This window comes from Hemibagrus wyckioides, linkage group LG24 (assembly GCF_019097595.1).
Source record: "Hemibagrus wyckioides isolate EC202008001 linkage group LG24, SWU_Hwy_1.0, whole genome shotgun sequence".
NCBI lineage: Eukaryota > Metazoa > Chordata > Actinopteri > Siluriformes > Bagridae > Hemibagrus > Hemibagrus wyckioides.
In genome coordinates this window covers 20,419,956-20,436,892 of record NC_080733.1, presented here as the reverse complement: position 1 = coordinate 20,436,892, position 16,937 = coordinate 20,419,956, and the positions used below count along the sequence as shown (strand labels likewise).

The window sequence follows — 16,937 nt, the reverse complement described above, 5'->3', positions numbered from 1 at the left end:
CAATCTTTTACCAGGAGCTCACTAATAATGAAGACCTGAGTAAAGGTGGGACTGTTTATCAGCATCTCCACAATACACCAGCGTTAAAAATGCAGCCGTTCACATGAACTCTCGGAAATGTGAAGCGCACAGTGTTTAGCTTTAGCTACGAGGTTATGGCACTAGGGCCATCTTGCTTACATCATCAGTGAAGACGGCGAGTTTCCCGCTCTCCAGCATGTCCTCCAGCTCCTCATTGGTGGTTGTTCTTCCAGCTGATAAAGGTGTAAAGAAATGGTTAAAAATCTGGCGGTCAGTGTGCTAACCGAGGCTGAGAGAGGTGCAGCGGTGTGAGACTCACTGATCTCTAGCTGTCTCTGAATGCGGTCTTTGCAGCGATCTCTGTATTTGGACTGCGTCGTGTTGTATTCGGTCATAACCTCCACAAACTTGCGTGACAGGGTGGAATGCTGAGAGGAGAAACACATACACACACACACACACTTATGGTGAACAGGTTATATAAGCAAACCAGCTAACATGCAAACTAGCATTTTAACCAGTAGGAAGACTATGGAGAGCGCTGGGTTAAACACATCCAGAGAAAATCACCTCTTAGCATCTTAATGCACAAGTTTTATTCATATTAATAATAATACACTTTAATCTTAATGATCTAAGTATGAAGTGATTTCAGCAGGTAAATTAATTCGCTTTAAATCTGTGTCTGCTGCAGCGGCAGAAATTTATTTATTTATTGTTAATTCCAGGTCTGACCAGCAGAGGGAGCCTGAATGATGAGAGCCTGACTGAAAGAAGTCGGCTGTGTCCCAAACCACACACTGCTATATTCTCTGCATCCTGGGCACTTGGTCAGGGTCTTGGTCACTGCTGCTGAAACACCCTGTGATATTCTTGTGTTTGTAATGTGAAATGCCAGAACGCATTGTTGTTGTGTTTATGTAGTCACCTTCACAGCTGCTGTCATAAAGTCAAACAGTCTAAAGGTTCATAAAATTCACACTGAGACGTGATTTCTTTTTTAAGGAGCATTAAAACTGGCATCCATCCTAAATGTAGGGTATGTGAAGAACTGCTCATGAACATCAGTGATTGTGTGTGTGTGTGTGTGTGTGTGTGCACGTGTGTGTGTGTGTGTGCGCGTGTGTGTGTGTGCGTGTGTGTGTGCGTGTGTGTGTGTGTGTGTGTGTGCACGTGTGTGTGTGTGTGTGTGTGTGTGAATGAAACACTGAAGCAGAATAAAAATGTTTATAATCCTCACTTTCCTCTAGAGAAACTTCACGACATTATATAATCATGTGGGATCTGAACACAGCAGCCTCCTCTCCACAGAGAAGAAAGATCTAAAAATGGCCTACAGCATGGACACCGTTCAGCCTGAAGCACACAGACTTCAACACTTACATCTGACTGAGAGTTATTTCATTAATTCACATCACTTATCTGTTAAGAAGTGTAACAAACACTAATGAAGCAGTTAAACAGGCTAATCTCTCGCTGCTAATCTACTGTGTTAGGCAGCTAAAAACAGCCAGTTTAAATGAACTGCACTTCCTGTGATGATGTCATTCTGCTTCCTCACATGCACTTGAACTTCATGTACACGTGAAATGATGCACTGTGTCCACGTGCTCACCTGTGTCTTGCGGATTCGCAGGTCTGCTGATGATCTGTTCATCACCTCCTCCTGTTCAATGCTCTGCTCGATTGCTAAAAAAATCCAAAAATGTTTGAACATTTAAATCCAAAATTTAAAACAATCTAAATCCCACAGTAAGATTTAAAACACATTACCTTTTAATTTTAAGCGTACTTTATTGGCTGTCTTCTTAATATCAGCTGTGAGATCCTCCAACTCCTGCTTGGTTTCTGATTGAAGACAGACAGACAGACAGAGAAACAGACAGACAGAGAGACAGACAGAGAAACAGACAGACAGAGAGACAGACAGAGAAACAGACAGACAGAGAGGATGGTTATACAAGTTTCAAATTTGTGAAGCTACACATGTGATTATTCATAGTTGTTATTAGATATAATACATAATACTAGAATAATACTAGAATAGAATAATACATTTAATTGTAGTATGTCACAACACACACACACACACACACAGTCAGGAACAGCTGGAAAGTTCCCTGCCTGGCCCGGAGAGGGCGCTGGCAGGTGAACCTTGGAAGCCTGCTTCTTTGTGTGTATTTTGTGCCACGCCTTTCCCATTGTTCTCTGTCCTGTTGTATCACCTGTTCCCTATTTACCCTTAATGTTTAACTCTATACATAGGGATCCTTGTGTACCTGTCTTCATCTGTCATTAAGGAATGTTCTGTGTTTCATGTGCTATGTTCTGGTTAGAGTCATGTCCAAGTTCATGTCTAAAAGTTTTATTTGTTTTAGTTTAGTTAGTGCCATGTTCTGTCTACAAGATTAGGCTAGTCTTCCCCATGTCTGTCTGTCTGTCTACGTGAATGAAGCAGTGCTTCTTTGAATCCAGCGTATTGGTCTGTCTCCATGGCGTGCCGGCACATGCACCACCACGGAGGTCCGGGTTCGAGCCCCACACAGGGCGGGGGTGACCAGACGTGACGCACACCCACACACAGAGTCCTCTTCAAAAGTATTGGAACACACGAGCTGTTCCTTTGTTTGTTCTTTACACTGAAGACATTTGTGTTGGAGATAATATGAAGAACATGAGACTCCAGCTTCTTTTTCTGATCTTTACATACTGACGTGTTAAACACCTTAGAGCACCACACCTTTGCTGTCAGAACATCAAAGTACTTAATATTTGCTCACATTTCTCTCGTCTATAATAACTGCATCGATTCTGAGACAGTGTGTCAGTGACACCAGAGTTCTGTCTTTTTCTTTCATGATGTTTTTCCAGGTCTGTAGCTCAGCTTCTTCAGGAGGTGAGATGTTCCTCAGCCTGGTTCGGTTCTGCTGATTGACCTCTTCAGTCTGAAACCTTCCACTCCCCCCTGATATTACTCCTGTGTTGAGAGTCGGTGTGTTTTCGATCGTTGTCTTGATGTTCCTCCTGATTATATTTATGTGGTTCTCTGTAAATGTTTCTGTAGATATCGGAGTTCTGAATGAAATGTTCCAGAAGCAGCCATGAAGCCCAAGCCATGACACCAGCACTATGCTTTGCAGATCAGCTTGTATGTTCGGGATCATGAGCAGCTTTCTTCCTCCACACTCTGGACTTACCTTCACTCTGGCTGAGGTTCATCTGGGGTCTTGTGTTGCTCATCTCTTGTGAATTCTGGTGGTATGGCCTCAATATTTCTGCTCTGAAAGTCTTCTTCACTGGTGGATAGTGGACCCTGACACCCTGCCCTGTGGAGGTCATTGGTGAGGTTTGTGCAGTAGCTCTGTCTTCTCTCTTTTCTCAGCTTCAGCAGCTTTTATTTTTCCCATAGACAGCTCTCTGGTCTTCATGTTGGTTTCTTAAGTTTAGCAACAACTACACAGTGGAACCCAGGAACTCAAACCAAGAGACATTCAGACATATCACTAGTTTAAACAGTCTGAATAACAGGACTCACCTGAGCAACAGGAAACACCTGTCAGTCACATCATTCTGGAGTAATGTCATGATGTCATCCTGGAGTCATCACATGAAAAATGGGTGGCTTCAAACAAAAGAACTGGACAGTTTAAGACTGGAAATAGTCCAGTCCAGTCCAGTCCAGTCTGGGAGAGACTGTGCCCATGACGGCCTCAGAGTCCGGTTCTTGGATGACCGGAGAGGAACCTGAGGTGGTCTATTGCTGGTGTAGCTCATCCACCTTGGTGTTGTGTGCATGAGGAGATGCTTTTCTGTCCACCTTGCTTGTACAGTGATCATCTGAGTTACTATATCTGTCTTTACAGCTCAGACCAGTCTGATCTCCTCTGATAATTCTCTGATCAATGCATCAGCAAGGTGCTTCCACACACACAATCATCTTTCAGTGTTGTTTGTTTATCACACTGACCGGTGTAAGCTCGAGAGATCATCAGTTTCTGAAATACTCAGTCCAGCCCATTTGATACCAACAGCCATGCCACAAATCTCTGTATCTGCAGGACTTTTTGTGGATTCTGCTGCTATGTTAGTGGCTGATTCGATAAGTGCACAAGAGGTGTACAGGTATTCCTAATAAAGTGCACAGTAAGTGTATATATCAGATATACTGTATGTCAGAGTCAGAGGGACTGAAGAAACACAAGGACAGAGAACACTGACCTTATACTAACTCTATAGCTAACACAACATTATCACAAACACACACTTTCATGAAAACCACTTGTGTGTGTGTGTGTGTGTGTGTGTGTGTGTGGAGTATGTTTATAGCAATGGTGTCACTCACTTAGTGTCCTTCATGCAGCAAAAAGAAAAAAAAGGGGAAAAGAGGAAGAAAAATGGGGGAAAAAACAATAAAAAATAAAATAAAAACAAGCATGCAGTGAGTCAATACTACACACACGCACACACACAGAATCAGGATCCTAATCAACACACACTCGTGATTTGTAAATAGATCACACACACACAGAATCAGGATTGTAACCAAAACACACACACACGCACTTGTGATTTGTAAATGAATCACACACACACACACACACAAACAGGTTATGACCTGTTAGCAACTTAAACAAGACGATGCAACAGAAGAGAAATTTGGAGAAAGTCCAGACAGACAGAGAAACAGAGCTGAAATAAAATCAATAAAAATAAAGTTTCAGAACATTTCCTTTTCTTGAGGCTTGAGCTCCATAAGTATTTGGACACCGTAGTTGTGATGTTCCTGCATGTTCCTCACTCAGGTGTGACTCCCTCACTCTATCACTTACAGAAACAGATAACAGATAAAGGTCTAGAGATGAGCTTAGCCCATCATCCTCCAGGAGGTAGGTATATCTCTGTCAAAGCCAACATTCAGCAGAAGACTTCAGCAGAGTTCAAAAGAGTCTTCATCACACCACCTTCAGCTCTGACTGCTTACAGAGACACCTTCTTCAAGCTAGCTTCAGGTCAGTGGTGTTTATAAGAGCTCACTACCTAGGCACCTTTCTCAAGAAGTGGACGTCAGTGCGGGCGTCAGTGTGGGCGTCAGTGCGGATGTCAGTGCGGATGTCAGTGTGGGCGTCAGTGCGGATGTCAGTGCGGATGTCAGTGTGGGCGTCAGTGCGGATGTCAGTGCGGGCGTCAGTGCGGATATGTTTTTAAGTGTGGGCGTCAGTGCGGATGTCAGTGTGGGCGTCAGTGCGGGCGTCAGTGCGGACGTCAGTGTGGGCGTCAGTGTGGGCGTCAGTGTGGGCGTCAGTGCGGATGTCAGTGCGGGCGTCAGTGCGGGCGTCAGTGCGGATATCGGTGCGGATATCGGTGCGGGCGTCGGTGCGGACGTCGGTGCGGACGTCGGTGCGGGCGTCAGTGCGGGCGTCAGTGCGGGCGTCAGTGCGGCTGTCAGTGCGGATGTCAGTGCGGATGTCAGTGCGGGCGTCAGTGCGGATATCAGTGCGGGCGTCGGTGCGGACGTCGGTGCGGACGTCGGTGCGGACGTCAGTGCGGGCGTCAGTGTGGGCGTCAGTGTGGGCGTCAGTGCGGCTGTCAGTGCGGCTGTCAGTGCGGCTGTCAGTGCGGCTGTCAGTGCGGCTGTCAGTGCGGCTGTCAGTGCGGCTGTCAGTGCGGGCGTCAGTGCGGGCGTCAGTGCGGGCGTCAGTGCGGGCGTCAGTGCGGGCGTCAGTGCGGGCGTCAGTGTGGGCGTCAGTGCGGCTGTCAGTGCGGATGTCAGTGCGGACGTCAGTGCGGGCGTCAGTGTGGGCGTCAGTGCGGGGGTCAGTGTGGGCGTCAGTGCGGCTGTCAGTGCGGATGTCAGTGCGGGCGTCAGTGCGGATATCAGTGTGGGCGTCAGTGCGGATGTCAGTGTGGGCGTCAGTGCGGCTGTCAGTGCGGATGTCAGTGCGGACGTCAGTGCGGGCGTCAGTGTGGGCGTCAGTGTGGGCGTCAGTGCGGGCGTCAGTGCGGGCGTCAGTGCGGATATCAGTGCGGGCGTCAGTGCGGATATCAGTGTGGGCGTCAGTGTGGGCGTCAGTGCGGGGGTCAGTGTAGGTGTCAGTGTAGGTGTGGGCCACGTGGCTGTAGGTGAGAGTGTGAGGAACACACACAACTCACTTTCATCAGGATTGGGAGCTGCCAGGATGGCGCTGTGCTGTTTCTTCACCTGCTCCACGTCCTCTGACAGCTTCTCAATACAGCCACGGATCTCTTCCACCTGTACACACACACATACAGACACACATACACATACACATACACACATACACATACACACACACACATACACACATACACACACACACACACACATACACACACACACATACATACACACATACACACACACACACACACACACTTATTTGAACACAGTTTCTCTGCTGTGTGTGTTAGTGCTGTGAGTATCTTAACTATGACTCGTATTCAGAGAAAGAGAAATCTCTTCGTGCTTTACACACACCGTACAACTGTACAACTACACAACACACCGTACAACTGTACAACTACACAACACACCGTACAACTGTACAACTACACAACACACCGTACAACTGTACAACTACACAACACACCGTACAACTGTACAACTACACAACACACTATACAACTGTACAACTACACAACACACTGTACAACTGTACAACTACACAACACACCGTACAACTGTACAACTACACAACACACCGTACAACTGTACAACTATACAACACACCGTACAACTGTACAACTACACAACACACCGTACAACTGTACAACTACACAACACACCGTACAACTGTACAACTACACAACACACCGCATACAACTGTACAACTACACAACACACCGTACAACTGTACAACTACACAACACACTATACAACTGTACAACTACACAACACACCGTACAACTGTACAACTACACAACACACCGTACAACTGTACAACTACACAACACACTGTACAACTGTACAACTACACAACACACCATACAACTACACAACACACTGTACAACTACACAACACACCATACAACTGTACAACTACACAACACACTGTACAATTGTACAACTACACAACACACCGTACAACTACACAACACACTGTACAACTGTACAACTACACAACACACTGTACAACTGTACAACTATACAACACACTGTACAACTACACAACACACCGTACAACTGTACAACTACACAACAAACTGTACAACTGTACAACTACACAACACACCGTACAACTACACAACACACTGTACAACTGTACAACTACACAACACACTGTACAACTGTACAACTACACAACACACCATACAACTACACAACACACTGTACAACTGTACAACTACACAACACACCATACAACTACACAACACACTGTACAACTACACAACACACCGTACAACTGTACAACTAGACAATACACCGTACAACTGTACAACTACACAACACACCGTACAACTGTACAACTACACAACACACTGTACAACTATACAACACACCGTACAACTGTACAACTACACAACACACTGTACAACTGTACAACTACACAACACACCGTACAACTACACAACACACTGTACAACTGTACAACTACACAACACACCGTACAACTATACAACACACTGTACAACTGTACAACTACACAACACACTGTACAACTATACAACACACTGTACAACTGTACAACTACACAACACACTGTACAACTGTACAACTACACAACACACCGTACAACTGTACAACTACACAACACACTGTACAACTGTACAACTACACAACACACCGTACAACTACACAACACACTGTACAACTGTACAACTACACAACACACTGTACAACTGTACAACTACACAACACACTGTACAACTGTACAACTACACAACACACCATACAACTACACAACACACCGTACAACTGTACAACTACACAACACACTGTACAACTGTACAACTACACAACACACTGTACAACTGTACAACTACACAACACACCATACAACTACACAACACACCGTACAACTGTACAACTACACAACACACTGTACAACTGTACAACTACACAACACACTGTACAACTGTACAACTATACAACACACCATACAACTGTACAACTACACAACACACCGTACAACTGTACAACTACACAACACACCGTACAACTGTACAACTACACAACACACCATACAACTGTACAACTACACAACACACCATACAACTACACAACACACCGTACAACTGTACAACTACACAACACACCGTACAACTACATAACACACTGTACAACTACACAACACACCGTACAACTACACAACACACCGTACATAGTGTATAGTGTGTAGCAGTGTATAGTGGTGTATTGAGGTATATAGTGTGTAGTGGTGTATAGTGTGTAGTGGTGTATAGTTGTATGTAGTGTGTAGTGGTGTATAGTGTGTAGCGGTGTATAGCAGTGTGTAGTGGTGTATAGCGGTGTATAGTGGTGTGTAGCAGTGTATAGTGTGTAGTGGTGTATAGCGGTGTATAGTGGTGTGTAGCAGTGTATAGTACTGTGTAGTGGTGTATAGCGGTGTATAGTGGTGTGTAGTGGTGTATAGTGTGTAGTGGTGTGTAGTGGTGTATAGCGGTATATAGTGGTGTGTAGTGGTGTATAGTGTGTAGCGATGTATAGTCTGTAGAGGTGTATAGTGGTGTGTAGTGGTGTATAGAGTGTAGCAGTGTATAGTGGTGTATAGTATGTGGCGGTGTATAGCGGTGTATAGTGTGTAGTGGTGTATAGTGTGTAGCAGTGTATAGCAGTGTGTAGTGGTGTATAGTGTGTAGTGGTATATAGTGTGTAGTGGTATATAGTGTGTAGTGGTGTATAGTGTGTAGTGGTGTATAGTAGTGTATAGTGTGTAGTGGTGTATAGTGTGTAGTGGTGTATAGTGGTGTATAGTGTGTAGTGGTGTATAGTGTGTAGTGGTATATAGTGTGTAGTGGTGTATAGTGTGTAGTGGTGTGTAGTGGTGTATAGTGTGTAGTGGTATATAGTGTGTAGTGGTGTATAGTGTGTAGTGGTGTATAGTGGTGTATAGTGTGTAGTGGTGTATAGTGGTGTATAGTGTGTAGTGGTGTATAGTGGTGTATAGTGTGTAGTGGTGTATAGTGGTGTATAGTGTGTAGTGGTGTATAGTGTGTAGTGGTATATAGTGTGTAGTGGTGTATAGTGGTGTATAGTGTGTAGTGGTGTATAGTGGTGTATAGTGTGTAGTGGTGTATAGTGGTGTATAGTGTGTTGTGATGTATAGTAGTGTATAGTGTGTAGTGGTGTATAGTGGTGTGTAGTGTGTAGTGGTATATAGTGTGTAGCGGTGTATAGTGTGTAGCGGTGTATAGTGTGTAGCGGTGTATAGTGTGTAGCGGTGTATAGTGTGTAGTGGTGTATAGTGGTGTATAGTGTGTAGTGGTGTATAGTAGTGTATAGTGTGTAGTGGTGTATAGTGGTGTGTAGTGTGTAGTGGTATATAGTGTGTAGTAGTGTATAGTGTGTCGTGGTGTATAGTGTGTAACGATGTATAGTGGTGTGTAGCGGTGTATAGTGTGTCGTGGTGTATAGTGTGTAGTGGTGTGTAGCGGTGTATAGTGTGTAGCGGTGTATAGTGGTATATAGTGTGTATTGGTGTATAGTGTGTAACGATGTATAGTGGTGTGTAGCGGTGTATAGTATGAAGTGGTGTATAGTGTGTAGTGGTGTATAGCGGTGTATAGTGGTGTGTAGTGGTGTATGGTGTGTAGCGGTGTATAGTGGTGTGTAGTGGTGTATAATAGTGTATAGTGGTGTATAGTAGTGTGTAGTGGTGTATAGTGTGTAGTGGTGTATAGTGTGTAGTTGTGTATAGTAGTGTGTAGTGGTGTATAGTGTGTAGTGGTGTATAGTGTGTAGTTGTGTATAGTAGTGTGTAGTGGTGTATGAAGTGGTGTATAGTGTGTAGTGGTGTATAGCGGTGTATAGTGGTGTGTAGTATGTGGCGATGTATATGCAGTGTATAATGTGTATGGTGTATAGTGTATAGCGGTGTATTGTGTGTAGTGGTGTATAGTGTGTAACGATGTATAGTGGTGTGTAGCGGTGTATAGTGTGTCGTGGTATATAGTGTGTAGTGGTGTATAGTGTGTAGTGGTGTGTAGCGGTGTATAGTGTGTAGCGGTGTATAGTGGTGTGTAGCGGTGTATAGTGTGTCGTGGTATATAGTGTGTAGTGGTGTATAGTGTGTAGTGGTGTGTAGCGGTGTATAGTGTGTAGCGGTGTATAGTGGTGTATAGTGGTGTATAGTAGTGTGTAGTGGTGTATAGTAGTGTGTAGTGGTGTATAGTAGTGTGTAGTGGTGTATAGTAGTGTGTAGTGGTGTATAGTGTGTAGTGGTGTAGTGTGTTGTGGTGTATAGTGTGTAGTGGTGCATAGTGTGTAGTTGTGTATAGTAGTGTGTAGTGGTGTATAGTGTGTAGTGGTGTACAGTAGTGTGTAGTAGTGTATAGTGTGTAGTGATGTATATAGTGTGTAGTGGTGTATAGTGTGTAGTGGTGTATAGCGGTGTATAGTGTGTAGTGGTGTATAGTGGTGTGTAGTGGTGTATAGTGGTGTAGTGTGTAGTGGTGTATAGTGGTGTGTAGTGTGTCGTGGTGTATAGTGTGTCGTGGTGTATAGTGTGTAGTGGTGTGTAGCGGTGTATAGTGGTATATAGTGTGTATTGGTGTATAGTGTGTAACGATGTATAGTGGTGTGTAGCGGTGTATAGTATGAAGTGGTGTATAGTGTGTAGTGGTGTATAGTGGGGTGTAGTATGTGGCGGTGTATATGCAGTGTATAATGTGTATGGTGTATAGTGTATAGCGGTGTATAGTGTGTAGTGGTGTATAGTGTGTAACGATGTATAGTGGTGTGTAGCGGTGTATAGTATGAAGTGGTGTATAGTGTGTAGTGGTGTATAGTGTGTAGTGGTGTGTAGCGGTGTATAGTGTGTAGCGGTGTATAGTGGTGTGTAGCGGTGTATAGTGTGTCGTGGTATATAGTGTGTAGTGGTGTATAGTGTGTAGTGGTGTGTAGCGGTGTATAGTGTGTAGCGGTGTATAGTGGTATATAGTGTGTATTGGTGTATAGTGTGTAACGATGTATAGTGGTGTGTAGCGGTGTATAGTGTGTCGTGGTATATAGTGTGTAGTGGTGTATAGTGTGTAGTGGTGTGTAGCGGTGTATAGTGGTATATAGTGTGTAACGATGTATAGTGGTGTGTAGCGGTGTATAGTGTGAAGTGGTGTATAGTGTGTAGTGGTGTATAGCGGTGTATAGTGGTGTGTAGTATGTGGCGGTGTATATGCAGTGTATAATGTGTATGGTGTATAGTGTATAGCGGTGTATAGTGTGTAGTGGTGTATAGTGTGTAGCGGTGTGTAGTGGTGTATAATGGTGTATCGGTGTATAGTGTGTAGCGGTATATAGTGGTGTAGCGGTGTGTAGTGTGTAACAGTATAGAGGGTGTAGTGGTGTATAGTGTGTAGCGGTGTATAGTGTGTAGCGGTATATAGTGGTGTAGCGGTGTGTAGTGTGTAACAGTATAGAGGGTGTATAGTGTATCGTGGTGTATAGAGTGTAGTGGTGTATAGTGTGTAGTGGTGTATGGTGTGTAGTGGTGTGTAGTGGTGTATAGTAGTGTGTAGTGGTGTATAGTAGTGTGTAGTGGTGTATGGTGTGTAGCGGTGTATAGTGGTGTAGTGGTGTGTAGTGGTGTATAGTAGTGTGTAGTGGTGTATAGTAGTGTGTAGTGGTGTATAGTAGTGTGTTGTGTATAGTAGTGTGTAGTGGTATATAGTGTGTAGTGGTGTATGGTGTGTAGCGGTGTATAGTAGTGTGTAGTGGTGTATAGTGTGTAGTGGTGTATAATGGTGTATCGGTGTATAGTGTGTAGTGGTGTATAGTAGTGTGTAATGGTGTATAGTAGTGTGTAGTGGTGTATAGTGGTGTGTAGTGTGTAGTGGTGTATAGTAGTGTGTAGTGGTGTACAGTGGTGTATTGTGTGTAGTGGTGTATAGTACTGTGTAGTGATGTATAGTACTGTGTAGTGCTGTATAGTAGTGTGTAGTGGTGTATAGTGTGTAGTGGTGTGTAGCGGTGTATAGTAGTGTGTAGTTGTGTATAGTAGTGTGTAGTGGTGTATAGTAGTGTGTAGTTGTGTATAGTAGTGTGTAGTGGTGTATAGTAGTGTGTAGTGGTGCATAGTGTGTAGCGGTGTATAGTAGTGTGTAGTGGTGAATAGTGTGTAGTGGTGTATAATGGTGTAACGGTGTATAGTGTGTAGTGGTGAATAGTGTGTAGTGGTGTATAGTAGTGTGTAGTGGTGTATAGTAGTGTGTAGTGGTGTATAGTGTGTAGTGGTGTGTAGCGGTGTATAGTAGTGTGTAGCGGTGTATAGTAGTGTGTAGTGGTGTATAGTGTGTAGTGGTGTATAGTAGTGTGTAGTGGTGTATAGTAGTGTGTAGTGGTGTATAGTAGTGTGTAGTGGTGTATAGTAGTGTGTAGTGGTGTATAGTGTGTAGTGGTGTATGGTGTGTAGCGGTGTATAGTAGTGTGTAGTGGTGTATAATAGTGTATAGTGGTGTATAGTGTGTAGTGATGTATAGTGTGTAGTTGTGTATAGTAGTGTGTAGTGGTGTATAGTACTGTGTAGTGGTGTATAGAGTATAGTGGTGTATAGTAGTGTGTAGTGGTGTATAGTGTGTAGTGGTGTGTAGTGTGTAGTGGTGTATAGTAGTGTGTAGTGGTGTATAGTAGTGTGTAGTGGTGTATAGTGTGTTGTGGTGCATAGTGTGTAGTGGTGTATAGTGTGTAGTGGTGTATAGTAGTGTGTATTGGTGTATAGTGTGTAGTGGTGTATAGTGTGTAGTGGTGTGTAGTGGTGTATAGTGTGTAGTGGTGTATAGTAGTGTGTAGTTGTGTATAGTAGTGTGTAGTGGTGTATAGTAGTGTGTAGTGGTGAATAGTGTGTAGTGGTGTATAATGGTGTAACGGTGTATAGTAGTGTGTATTGGTGTATAGTGTGTAGTGGTGTATAGTGTGTAGTGATGTATAGTGTGTAGTTGTGTATAGTAGTGTGTAGTGGTGTATAGTGGTGTGTAGTGGTGTATAGTGTGTAGTTGTGTATAGTAGTGTGTAGTGGTGTATAGTGGTGTATTGTGTGTAGTGGTGTATAGTACTGTGTAGTGGTATATAGTAGTGTGTAGTGGTGTATAGTAGTGTGTAGTGGTGTATAATGGTGTAACGGTGTATAGTAGTGTGTATTGGTGTATAGTGTGTAGTGGTGTATAGTGTGTAGTGATGTATAGTGTGTAGTTGTGTATAGTAGTGTGTAGTGGTGTATAGTGGTGTATTGTGTGTAGTGGTGTATAGTACTGTGTAGTGGTGTATAGTGGTGTGTAGTGGTGTATAGTGTGTAGTGATGTATAGTAGTGTGTAGTGGTGTATAGTGGTGTATTGTGTGTAGTGGTGTATAGTACTGTGTAGTGGTATATAGTAGTGTGTAGTGGTGTATAGTAGTGTGTAGTGGTGTATAGTGTATAGTGGTATATAGTAGTGTGTAGTGGTGTATAGTGTGTAGTGGTGTATAGTAGTGTGTAGCGGTGTATAGTAGTGTGTAGTGGTGTATAGTAGTGTGTAGTAGTGTGTAGTGGTGTATAGTGTTTAGTGGTGTAGTGGTGTGTAGTGGTGTATAGTAGTGTGTAGTGGTGTATAGTGTGTAGTGGTGTATAGTAGTGTGTAGTGGTGTATAGTAGTGTATAGTGTGTAGTTGTGTATAGTAGTGTGTAGTGGTGTATAGTGTGTAGTGGTGTATGGTGTGTAGCGGTGTATAGTAGTGGTGTATAGTGTGTAGTGGTGTATAATGGTGTATCGGTGTATAGTGGTGTATAGTAGTGTGTAGTGGTGTATAGTAGTGTGTAGTGGTGTATAGTGTGTAGTGGTGTAGTGTGTTGTGGTGCATAGTGTGTAGTTGTGTATAGTAGTGTGTAGTGGTGTATAGTGTGTAGTGGTGTACAGTAGTGTGTAGTGGTGTATAGTGTGTAGTGATGTATAGTAGTGTGTAGTGGTGTATAGTGGTGTGTAGTGTGTAGTGGTGTGTAGTGTGTAGTGGTGTATAGTGGTGTATGGTGTGTAGTGGTGTATAGTGGTGTGTAGTGTGTAGTGGTGTATAGTGTGTAGTTGTGTATAGTAGTGTGTAGTGGTGTATAGTGGTGTGTAGTGTGTAGTGGTGTATAGTGTATAGTGGTGTATAGTAGTGTGTAGTGGTGTATAGTGGTGTGTAGTGTGTAGTGGTGTATAGTGTGTAGTGGTGTATGGTGTGTAGCGGTGTATAGTAGTGTGTAGTGGTGTATAGTGGTGTGTAGTGTGTAGTGGTGTATAGTGTGTAGTGGTGTATGGTGTGTAGTGGTGTATAGTGGTGTGTAGTGTGTAGTGGTGTATAGTGTGTAGTGGTGTATAGTAGTGTGTAGTGGTGTATAGTGTATAGTGGTGTATAGTGTGTAGTGGTGTATAGTGTATAGTGGTGTATAGTGTATAGTGGTGTATAGTAGTGTGTAGTGGTGTATAGTGGTGTGTAGTGTGTAGTGGTGTATAGTGTGTAGTGGTGTATGGTGTGTAGCGGTGTATAGTAGTGTGTAGTGGTGTATAGTAGTGTGTAGTAGTGTATAGTGTGTAGTAGTGTGTAGTAGTGTATAGTGTGTAGTAGTGTGTAGTAGTGTATAGTGTGTAGTAGTGTATGGTGTGTAGCGGTGTATAGTAGTGTGTAGTGGTGTGTAGTGTGTAGTGGTGTATAGTGTGTAGTGGTGTATAGTGGTGTGTAGTGTGTAGTGGTGTATAGTGTGTAGTGGTGTATGGTGTGTAGCGGTGTATAGTAGTGGTGTATAGTGTGTAGTGGTGTATAATGGTGTATCGGTGTATAGTGGTGTATAGTAGTGTGTAGTGGTGTATAGTAGTGTGTAGTGGTGTATAGTGTGTAGTGGTGTAGTGTGTTGTGGTGCATAGTGTGTAGTTGTGTATAGTAGTGTGTAGTGGTGTATAGTGTGTAGTGGTGTACAGTAGTGTGTAGTGGTGTATAGTGTGTAGTGATGTATAGTAGTGTGTAGTGGTGTATAGTGGTGTGTAGTGTGTAGTGGTGTATAGTGGTGTGTAGTGTGTAGTGGTGTATAGTGGTGTGTAGTGTGTAGTGGTGTATAGTGGTGTATGGTGTGTAGTGGTGTATAGTGGTGTGTAGTGTGTAGTGGTGTATAGTGTGTAGTTGTGTATAGTAGTGTGTAGTGGTGTATAGTAGTGTGTAGTGGTGTATGGTGTGTAGTGTATAGTGGTGTGTAGTGTGTAGTGGTGTATAGTGTGTAGTGGTGTATAGTAGTGTGTAGTGGTGTATAGTGTATAGTGGTGTATAGTGTGTAGTGGTGTATAGTGTATAGTGGTGTATAGTGTATAGTGGTGTATAGTAGTGTGTAGTGGTGTATAGTGGTGTGTAGTGTGTAGTGGTGTATAGTGTGTAGTGGTGTATGGTGTGTAGCGGTGTATAGTAGTGTGTAGTGGTGTATAGTGGTGTATAGTGGTGTGTAGTGGTGTGTAGTAGTGTGTAGTAGTGTATAGTGTGTAGTAGTGTGTAGTAGTGTATAGTGTGTAGTAGTGTGTAGTAGTGTATAGTGTGTAGTAGTGTATGGTGTGTAGCGGTGTATAGTAGTGTGTAGTGGTGTGTAGTGTGTAGTGGTGTATAGTGTGTAGTGGTGTATGGTGTGTAGCGGTGTATAGTAGTGTGTAGTGTGTAGTGGTGTATAGTGTGTAGTGGTGTATGGTGTGTAGCGGTGTATAGTAGTGTGTAGTAGTGTGTAGTGGTGTATAGTGGTGTATAGTAGTCTGTAGTGGTGTATAGTAGTGTGTAGTGGTGTGTAGTGGTGTGTAGTAGTCTGTAGTAGTGTATAGTGTGTAGTAGTGTGTAGTAGTGTATAGTGTGTAGTAGTGTATAGTGTGTAGTAGTGTATGGTGTGTAGCGGTGTATAGTGGTGTGTAGTGGTGTGTAGTGTGTAGTGGTGTATAGTGTGTAGTGGTGTATGGTGTGTAGCGGTGTATAGTAGTGTGTAGTGGTGTGTAGTGTGTAGTGGTGTATAGTGGTGTATAGTAGTGTGTAGTAGTGTATAGTGTGTAGTAGTGTATAGTGTGTAGTGGTGTATAGTGGTGTGTAGTGTGTAGTGGTGTATAGTGTGTAGTGGTGTATGGTGTGTAGCGGTGTATAGTAGTGTGTAGTGGTGTATAGTGGTGTATAGTAGTCTGTAGTGGTGTATAGTAGTGTGTAGTAGTGTGTAGTGGTGTATAGTAGTCTGTAGTGGTGTATAGTAGTGTGTAGTGGTGTGTAGTGGTGTGTAGTAGTCTGTAGTAGTGTATAGTGTGTAGTAGTGTGTAGTAGTGTATAGTGTGTAGTAGTGTGTAGTAGTGTATAGTGTGTAGTAGTGTATGGTGTGTAGCGGTGTATAGTAGTGTGTAGTGGTGTATAGTGGTGTATAGTAGTGTGTAGTAGTGTATAGTGTGTAGTAGTGTGTAGTGGGGTGTAGTAGTGTGTAGTAGTGTGTAGTTTGTTTGTTGACTATTTGTATAGCTTTAATGTCAAATTTGCAAAACACACACAGTTAAATTCCCAGAATGCACTGTGGCAGGATGAGTGTCAGAGTGATTTATACACAGTCCCCATAATGCAGTGTGGTGTGTGAGTGTGTGAGTGAGTGTGGAGGAGAAGTAGGACAGTGTGGTGTGTTTATGAGCATCCAGCACCTCCTCCTGCTCCTGTCCTTATCTCACTGAGCACTGACCTGCTCAAAGAACTCATCCATGAAGTTCCCTCGGTCGA

General features: G+C 43.5%; 1 protein-coding gene across 2 annotated transcripts in view; it reads right to left on the bottom strand.

The window, feature by feature from the left end:
* Positions 1–16,937, bottom strand: part of stx1b (syntaxin 1B) — a 48,555-nt gene that overhangs the window by 5,252 nt on the left and 26,366 nt on the right. Inside the window, exons 2-7 of one of the 2 annotated variants that reach the window (XM_058378296.1) lie at positions 16,900–16,937; positions 6,172–6,271; positions 1,795–1,869; positions 1,637–1,710; positions 341–449; positions 181–254 (exon numbers count right to left, since the gene is read on the bottom strand). The exon at positions 16,900–16,937 is cut by the window's right edge and continues 37 nt beyond it. In XM_058378296.1, coding sequence (XP_058234279.1) covers positions 181–254; positions 341–449; positions 1,637–1,710; positions 1,795–1,869; positions 6,172–6,271; positions 16,900–16,937 — 470 coding nt within the window. Of the gene's footprint in view, positions 1–180; positions 255–340; positions 450–1,636; positions 1,711–1,794; positions 1,870–3,218; positions 4,353–6,171; positions 6,272–16,899 lie in introns of those variants that run through there. The other variant, XM_058378297.1, reaches the window with a different exon arrangement.